Source organism: Hylobates moloch, unplaced genomic scaffold, assembly GCF_009828535.3.
Source record: "Hylobates moloch isolate HMO894 unplaced genomic scaffold, HMol_V3 SCAFFOLD_10, whole genome shotgun sequence".
NCBI lineage: Eukaryota > Metazoa > Chordata > Mammalia > Primates > Hylobatidae > Hylobates > Hylobates moloch.
In genome coordinates, this window is record NW_026652285.1 from 28445611 (window position 1) to 28455142 (window position 9532).

The 9532-nt window shown below is 50.4% G+C and overlaps 1 protein-coding gene across 1 annotated transcript; it reads left to right on the plus strand.

Moving 5' to 3' along the window:
- Positions 1-5220: 5220 nt before the first annotated feature.
- Positions 5221-9122, plus strand: HIGD1B (HIG1 hypoxia inducible domain family member 1B). Its single transcript, XM_032163893.2, has 4 exons — positions 5221-5253; positions 6697-6800; positions 7797-7931; positions 8878-9122. Exons 2-4 carry the CDS (start codon positions 6701-6703, stop codon positions 9120-9122), a joined length of 480 nt encoding a protein of 159 aa, XP_032019784.2. The 5' UTR covers positions 5221-5253; positions 6697-6700.
- The last annotated feature ends 410 nt before the right edge of the window (positions 9123-9532 follow it).

Below are 9532 nucleotides of genomic sequence, written 5' to 3' on the forward strand. Positions count from 1 at the left end.
AATCTGAAGGCTGCAATGTGTCACTATTTCCATTACACACTTTCCAGGGTCCCCACTTAGCTGGTAAACTCAGAGCAGATTCTTCTGTCTTGGAAGATGGAAAGAGGTCCAGAGAGGTAAATTTTTTTTGTTTTTTTGAGATGGAGTCTCGCTCTGTCACCCAGTCTGGAGTGCAGTGGTGGATCTCGGCTCACTGCAACCTCCGCCTCCCAGGTTCAAGCGATTCTCCTGCCTCAGACTCCTGAGTAGCTGGGATTATAGGTGCACACTGCCACACTTGGCTAATTTTTTGTATTTTTAGTAGAGACGGGGTTTCACCATGTTCTCCAGGCTGGTCTCGAACTCCTGAGCTCAGGCAATCCACCCGCCTCAGCTTCCCAAAGTGCTAAGATAACAGGCGTGAGCCACTGAGCCCGGCCCAGAAAAAGTTTCGAGAATGCTGCTTGTTGGGAACAGGGAGTCCTGCCTGCCCCAGACTGGATAGTAAGAATTGTTAAAGAAGTTATTGATTACTCTTGCTGGGCGCAGTGCCTCACACCTGTAATCCCAGCACTCTGGGAGGCCGAGGTGGGTGGATCATGAGGTCAGGAGTTCAAGACCAGTCTGTCCAATATAGTGAAACCCCATCTCTGCTAAAAATTGAAAAAAATTAGCCGGGTGTGGTGGTCTGCACCTGTAATCCCAGCTACTTGGAAGGCTGAGGCAGAAGAATCACGTGAACCCAGGAGGCGGAGGTTGCAGTGAACTGAGATCACGCCACTGCACTCCCACCTGGGTGACAGTGTGAGACTCTATCTCAAAAAAAAAAGAGAGAAGTTATTGATTACTCCTGCTAATGGGAGAGACGTATTAGTGGTATTAGTGGGAAACACCACCCTCCCTCTCCACTAATCCCAGCAGTTTCAGTTAACCTGTGGGACACATTATACTGCTTCTCCCTGCCCCTGCCCACAGGGATGTTGACTGAACCAGACTTTTTTGTTGTCAAAAAAGTTCTTTTGGCCAGGTGTGGTGGCTCATGCCTGTAATCCCAGCACTTTGGGAGGCCAAGCCGGGTGGATCACCTGAGATCAGGAGTTCAAGACCACCCTGGCCAACATGGTGACCGTCTGTACCCAAAAGGACAAAAACTAGCTGGGTAGTCTCAGCTACCTGGGAGGCTGAGGCAGGATAACTGCTTGAAGCCGGGAGGCGGAGGTTGCAGTGAGCACCACTGCACTCCAGCCTGGGCGACAGTGAGACTCTGTCTTGGAAAAAAAAAAAATTAAATTAAAAAATATGTGAAGTCTTCTCAGAAAGATTAGTGGATACCAAAGGTACTTTCTGGCTTCAGGCCTGTGGCCCTTGGGGCTGTCCTTGGACAAATGCTAGGAGGTCCTTGGAACTCAATGCCTGTTTATAAAAGGGTGGGTGGTGGGGGGTGGGGGTGTTACAGACTGCCTCCACCAGGAAGCGGCCTCAGCCTAGCCATATTATCTGGAAACTTTCACTGCCTGTTCCTGTTACTCCACTCCTTACCCTTCAAGTGCCCCAGACACAACTATATCCCCTAATGTTTTCTCCCCTCTGATTCTCCCAGCCTTTCAACCTCGTTTCTTCCCATTCCAACCCCAACTGGGAGCATCCTCTGTCCCTAGTCTAGTTTATTCTCCATCATGCCCTCACTTACAGCTCCCATTAGCTCAAGGCAAAAGCTGCGTGTCCCTCCCCTCCCAGTCACTCGCTCCCTTGGGCTATAAATAGCATAGCTGTGCCTTAGATCGTGTTGAGAGCTTCAAGACTTAGTCCCCCTTCCCCCCATCCCTTCCCCTTTAACACAACAAGGAGAACAAGCCTAAAGCTTCCAGTTGGGGTGGGCAAGCCCAAGAAGGAGGGGGTCTGGGGGAAGGGAATGAAAAAAGCTGTGCTGAATTCGGAACCACACAGAATATGGTAACTTTGCCATCTGTTGTCAGGGACTCTCCGCTTTTCCCCCAGCCTGCTACCCATTCCCTGCCACTTGCTCCTGGAGGAAGAGGAACAGCAGGAGTTAGCAGAATTCTAACAATTCTCTTTTAACCCTTGCAATCATCCTATGGGCAGGTGCTACCTTGATTTTACCAACGAAGCCAAAGACTCTAAGAGATTAAATGGCATAACCCAGTATTTAGAGTGGTTGGTCTGTGGGCTAACTGATCCCACGTCTGACTTTGGCCTACACTAAGTTTGTCCGCATCATTGATTTAGGCCCCTCTAAATCAGAATTTCTATTGATGTGACCTGATTTGGAAGAAAAAGAGGTCTACTAAACAAATTACTAATGTAGCAATGCATAAATGGAAAACATTAAAGACTCGGCATGTTCACAAAAATGATGCTATCATAATTTTATCTTATCTGTTTACTAAAGTAGGACTCTACAAAAATCTGTTCCTTTAAGTTTTTTTTAGTTACTGTATGTTCTCAGAAGTTTTTGAAATACAAAGCAATTTGACTTCTTCTATTTCAAGACTTCCCCTCCACTTTACATTCTCTCAAGTTAGTCCTGAGTAGTGAGTTAGAAGTCTGGTCTTTTTTCTGTCACTTACTGTTGGGCAAAACGCTTAATGGAGCCCCAGGTTTTTGCCTGTGAAGTGGGGATAATAATAGCACCTATCTCATTGCTATCGTGAGAATTAATCTACACAAAGGAGGCCAGGCATGGTGGCTCACGCCTATAATCCCAGCACTTTGGGAGGCCGAGGTGGGTGGATCACTTTGAGGCCAGGAGTTGGACACCAGCCTAGCCAACAGGGTGAAACCCCATCTTTACTAAAAATACAAAAATTAGCCAGGTGTGGTGGCATGTGCCTGTAATCCCAGCTACTCAGGAAGCTGAGGCTGGAGGATCCCTTGAGCCCAGGAGTTCGAGGCTGCAGTGTGCTTTGATTACCACCGCGCTCCAGCCTGGGTGACAGAGTGAGACTCTGTCTCAAAACAAAACAAAAACAAAGCAATTAGCACACTGCTTGGCCCATAGAAGGTGCTCAGTAAATCATAGTAATTATTATTATTTCTCAGCTCCGGGCTGAGATGCTGTGGGAACATCACCATCATTTCAATAGGGAGAAGCTGAACTTCATTATCCATGGTTTGGCTCCTGTTCTTCAAAGGACTTGGAACAGATCCTGTTTCCTGCCTTGTCTTATCCAGACATTTTCATCCCCCTTCTTCTGGCCTAGACCAGTAAGGGAATATACCGTCTATCTCCTGAGAATTCAGGCCACTGCTGGAACCTGGAGAGGCAGCAAAGGAGGGTGTGTGTGAAAGGCTGGGAGGAGAGTTCCCATGGACACTGGGGACATGTGAAGGCCCTGGGGAGTTGCTGTGACCCTGGGTCTCTGCCTAGAGCAGTGAATGCTGGGGAGAGAAAAGGACATCAGCTGCCGAACAAATTTCCAGTGCTGCAAAGCCCCTTTAGGATAAACACACAGGGCTGAGTAATCTAGGGAAGGAACAAAGGCCTGGGATGGAGTGGGATCTCCCTAGCACACCCTATCTTTTTCCATTTGCTTAGCACATACTTTTTCTTCTCCTAAACAAGGGTGCCAGGATATACTAGCATTCCTGAGCTTCAGTACTTATCTGGAAAGGGTTTCCATTTAACCAGCCCCCTGGAGGTTAGCATTGCAGTTAGGAGTGCAAACACTGGAGCCAGCCTGACCTGGGTTCAGATGACAAAACTGCTCAGGTAAGTCATTAAGCCTCTCTGAAGCTCCATTCGTCTGTGAACAAACTGCTACTTACCATATAGAATAGCTGAGAGTTTTGAAATATGCTGAGTACAGGGCTGGGCACGGTGGCTTATGCCTGTAATCCCAGCACTTTGGGAGGCCGAGATGGGCGGATCACCTGAGGTCAGGAGTTGGAGACCAGCCTGGCCAACATGACGAAACCCCATCTCTACTAAAAACACAAAAATTAGCCGGGCGTGGTGGCAGGCGCCTATAATCCCAGCTACTCAGGAGGCTGAAGCAGGACGATCACTTGAACCCGGGAGGCGGAGATTGCAGTGAACTGAGATCGTGCCATTGCACTCCAGCCTGGGCAACAAGAGTGAAACTCCATCTCAAAAAAAAAAAGAAATATACTGAGTACAGAAGAACCCTAATCCTGGTCCTGTCATCCCTGCAACCTGAGTGAGCATCACTCCATAGGTAGTATAAAGAGTTCTGGAAGCTGGGCCCTGTAGCTTCCACCTATAATCCCAGCACTTTGGGAGGCCAGTTCTGAGACCAGCCAGGGTGACATGGTGAAACTATCCCTACCAAAAATACAAAAATGAGCCAAGTGTGGTGGTATGTGCCTGTGGTCCCAGCTATTTAGGAGGCTGAGATGGGAGGGTTGCTTGGGCTGGGAGTTTGAGGCTGCAGTGAACCAAGATCACACAGCCTGGGTGACAGAGGGAGACCCTAGCTCAAAAACAAAACAAAACAAAAAACCCCAAAAACTGGCTGGGTGTGGTGGCTCATGCTTGTAATCCCAGCACTTTGGGAGGCTGAGCCAGGTGGATCACAAAGTCAGGATTTCGAGACCAACCCGGCCAACATGGTGAAACCCTGCCTGTACTAAAAATTAAAAAATTAGCTGGGTATAGTGGCACATGCCTGTAATCCCAGCTACTTGGGAGGCTGAGGCAGGAGAATCACTTGAACCTGGGAGCGGAGGTTACAGTGAGCCGAGATCGTGCCACTGCACTCCAGCCTGGGTGACAGAGCAAGACTGCGTCTCGGGAGAAAAAAAAAAAAAAAAAAATCCCAAACCAAAAGACAGCCCAGAGAGTCTGTCTCTCACAACTAGGGTATTTTATTTACATCCCACATTGTTCACAAGAGTATCTGAGGGAGTGTAACTTGGGGGACCCAGGCTTTCTGCTCATCCTTGTTCCTGTATCTCCATCTCCGTTCTCCTCCTCAAGCCTGTCTCTGATCCAGCCACTTAATTCCATGGGAATTAGAAGACTGAATCTAGTTAGGGGCTCCCCTCCATTTGGTCTTTCCTTACTTTCCAGTGCCTGGAGCTCTGGCTTGGGACTCAGCGGATTGGGGGTTAAGACTGATCCCCTGTCCTTTCCCCTCCCCTCTCCATCCCTGACTTCAAAGTTTTCAAAAGCCCAAGTCACTGCTTCCCTGACCCCATAGTGGCAGCTCCATCTCAGCTTTTGGTCGGTTCAAAACAGCAGACACTGAGCCCTGGCCTGGCTGCTCGTTCTCCTCGTTCTAGCCATCTCCTAGGGTAAGCACCAGCATGCCAACGACCTGGGGGGCCACCAGTCCTTGCTCCTCCAGGAGAGGAGGGCTAACTAGGATAGAAGCTGACTCAAGGGCAGGCACAGTGGTTCATGCCTGTAATCCCAGGACTTTGGGAGGCTGAGGTGGGCAGATCACCTGAGCCCAGGAGTTCAAGATTGGCTGGGTGACATGGCAAAACTGTCTCTACAAAAAATACAAAAATTAGCTGGGTGTCGTAGCATGAACCTGTAGTCCCAGCTACTTGAGAGGCTGAGGTGGAAGGACTGCTTGAGTCTGGAGGGTCCAGGCTGCAGTGATTGACACTGCACTCCAGCCTGAGTGACAAAGTGAGACCCTGCCTAAAAAAAAAAAAGAAATAAGAAAAAGAAAAGAGAGTTTGCCCTATGGTTAGGCTTAGAAGGCATCCCATTGGACAGGGCACAGTGGCTCACACCTGTAATCCCTGCACTTTGGGAGGCCGAGGTGGGTGGATCAAGAGGTCAGGAGTTCAAGACCAGCCTGGCTATCAGGGTGAGACCCTGTCTCTACTAAAAAAATACAAAAAATTAGCTGGGCATGGTGCACACCTGTAATCCTAGCTACTTGGGAGGCTGAGGCAGAATTGCTTGAACCGGGACCCGGGAGGCGGAGGTTGCAGTGAGCCGAGATGGCACCACTGCACTCCAGCCTGGGCTACAGAGTGAGACTCCGTCTTAAAAAAAAAAAAAAAAAAAAAAAAAAAAAGAAGGCATCCCATTGGCAGCACCCGTTTCCAGCCCAGGGATGAAGGTAGTCAGTTGGTAATTGTGAAGAACCTGCCTGGAAAGAGATGGACCTGGAAAAACGGGAGCAGCTCAGGAACCAGAATGTGTTCCTTTAGTACTCATGTGCAAAATATATGCTAAATTACATGCAAATCAATGTCCAATCATTATAATCTCTGGCAATTTGGTAACTAATGCTGTGACACTATCTGGTCTAGGACGGTTCTGGCTCCCTGGGGCCAGATCCTGCTCTGTAGCTCCCACAGGAGAAACCATCACAGACCAAAGGCCAGCGGGGGCCCCAACACTCAAGGACTGTTTCTCCCACCACCATCTGTGGATTTTTCCAGCTGTTTTTCTTGGCCCAAGGATCACACCCATAGGGATGCAGATGGGGGAACGGGAAACTGAGAAAGTGGTGAAGACAGAATGAGCTGGGGAAGAGGCAGATGGTAGGAAAGGGAGACGGAGAAACGGCACTAGTGGCCCGGCCACCTGAGATGGGATACCTGGGAGGGACATCTTTTCAAGTAGAGGCTGTGTTGGGGCATGGTGAGAGAGGGTCTTAGCAGGTAACCTTCCTTTCCTCTCCAGACTGAGGAATCAGAGTTCTGATTGTGGAGTGCCTCTCTCTAGGACAGGGCTGCAGCATAGGAGTCTCAGCTGCTTACATCCAGGTCCAGGATTATGTCTGCTAACAGACGCTGGTGGGTACCACCTGACGACGAAGACAGTGTGTCTGAGAAGTTCCTGAGGAAGACTCGGGAATCTCCGCTGGTACCTATAGGTAAGTGAAGAAAGGAATGGGGTGCGAGTAGGAGGCCTTCTCTGAGCAGTCATGTCTCCTGGTACCCTCCAAAGAGAATGAAGCAGAGGTCAGAAAACTCAAGTGGTCCTACTCACGGAAGAAGGGAAACAACAGCAAAGGTTCCAAGGGGCAAACCCTTACAATGAAATCAGGATGTCTGGATGGGTGGAGGTGGCGGCCAACCGAGTACATGGGATATGAGGAACCTGGAGCACCAACACTAAAGTGCGAAGGGTCAGAGGAACACCTTGGGGTCCCCCAGGGCTTCCTTCCTGATGGCCCTGGTAGAGGAGGAAACAGCTGTACCAGGAGGTGGGAGCCAGCAGTGTGGCTGGAGAAGGGCCCAGGGCGGAGCAAATTGGTGGGGAGGGGCTGTGTCGTGGTGATCAGCTATTTGTATATGGTTATACATATGCAGGAGCGGTGTCACTGGAGGGAGGCAGCCACTTTGAAAATGCCATTGAAGGGCAACAACTCTCTCTATATATATATAATTTTTTTTTTTTTTTTTTTTGAGATGGAGTTTCACTCTTGTTGCCCAGGCTGGACTGCAATGGCACAATCTCGGCTCACCACAACCCCTGACTCCTGGGTTCAAGTGATTCTCCTGCATCAGCCTCCTGAGTAGTTGGGATTACAGGCATGCACCACCACACCCGTCTAATTTTGTATTTTTAGTAGAGACAGGGTTTCTCGATGTTGGTCAGGCTGGTCTCAAACTCCCAACCTCAGGTGATCCACCTGCCTTGGTCTCCCAAAAGTGCTGGGATTACAGGCGTGAGCCACCACGCCCCGGCAACAATTCAATATTCTAATGATCCCCCTAGGTCCCCCACAACTCTCCCCCCCCACCACCAGATGCTGCATAAAACCAGCTGTTTATCCAGGTGCCCAGCCTGCCTGGCAAGGTATCTCTCATCAGGGGAGTGCTGTGCATTGTGGCTGTGGCCCAGGGGCTGTGTTCTCTGCCCACAGGCTTAGGAGGCTGCTTGGTGGTAGCAGCATACAGGATTTACCGGCTGAGGTCTCGTGGTTCCACCAAGATGTCCATACACCTGATTCACACCCGAGTGGCAGCGCAGGCCTGTGCAGTGGGTGCAATCATGCTAGGTGAGTAGCTTTGTGGGGTCGCAGGAGAATGAGGGCAAAACCGATCATGCAGTTTGTAGGTCTTTAAGTCCCAACAGTTAAAAGTACTGTGCTTGGCTGGGTGCAGTGGTTCACGCCTGTAATCCCAACACTTTGGGAGGCCGAGGCGGGCAGATCATGAGGTCTGGAGAGCGAGACCATCCTGGCCAACATGGTGAAACCCCGTATCTACTAAAAATACAAAAATTAGCTGGGCGTGGCAGCAGGTGCCTATAGTCAGTCCCAGCTAACTCGGGAGGCCGAGGCAGGAGAATTGCTTGAACCTGGGAGGTGGAGGCTGCAGTGGGCTGTGATCCACCACTGCACTCCAGCCCGGGTGACAGAGTGAGACTCCGTCTCAAAAAAAAAAAAAAAAAAAGGACTGTGACTTAAGTTCCTGTTCTGGGCTCCACATCACGTCCTTGGTGAAGCCCCTATACTGAGCCATCTTCCCTGTTTAGGCTCCTGTCCCAGGCCTATGGGGACAGTGTCTCATGACAGTTTGCCCTAGGGGTGAGAAAAATCATGCAACAGAACATATGTTGAATTTCTCTTCCTCTTGAGATTAAAAAGCAGACAGCCACTTGCTAACTGTGTGACAGTGGACAAATCTTTCTCACTAAGCCTCAGTTTCCTGATGTGTAACATGACAATAACCACCCCTGGCTTGCCTACCTTGCAGGCTGCTGTGAGGTTTCTCAGATACACAATACATGTGAAAGTGTTCTGTGAACTGTCAGATAGGTGGTTTCCCCAGGCTGTGTGGTCAGATGCTTGAAGCAGCTGTTGGGACCTGGGGCAGAAAAATGAGCAGGAAGCTGGACTCTCAAGGGAGCAGCTAGAGGTGAACCCCTGGGATGCCTGAGAAAGCCAGAGGACAGGTGAAGGGGTTGATGCCAAAGGGCATTATTTCTTTTCTCTCACACAGGTGCTGTGTACACAATGTACAGCGATTATGTCAAGAGGATGGCCCTAGCCAGCCAGCGAGCCCGGGACCTCAGTGAGACAGCCAGTGCACTGCTGGCCAAGGACAAGCAGATTGCTGCCTTGCAGCAGGAGTGCAGGGAGCTGCAGGCCAGGCTCACTCTGGTGGGCAAGGTGCGAGGAGGCCCTGGTTACCTCTTCCAGCTCAGCCCTGCACAGGGCCATCTGCCTGTTGTGGGATGCGGATAAGATGTTGATGAGATGCAAATGAACGGGAGGGTGGAGGTTGCTGGGAGTAGGTTCCCCTGGCAACGGCCCAGGTGGGAGGGAGACTGGGGTGGAGCCAAGAGTCCCAGACCTGGGCATTTCTGCGCTCCAGGCTTGAGGCTGTTTGCCGGTGGGTCTGGCTGTATGCATCCACACATCCCCTGTGTGAAGGGATGTTCACAAGGTATTTAGCACAGCGCTGGGCACACTGAGAGCACCCAAGCAATAAGTTAGTGAGAATGACCGCATAGGGGCTTGCGGGAGCATGTGGCCACATACGCATGCACATGTAACCAGGCATGTACGCATGGGAGGGTGTGCACAGTCCCGCGCATCGGAGCCCCTCCAGCAAGGCGAAGGGCTCTGCAGGGGATGGCATGGGACAAGCAAGG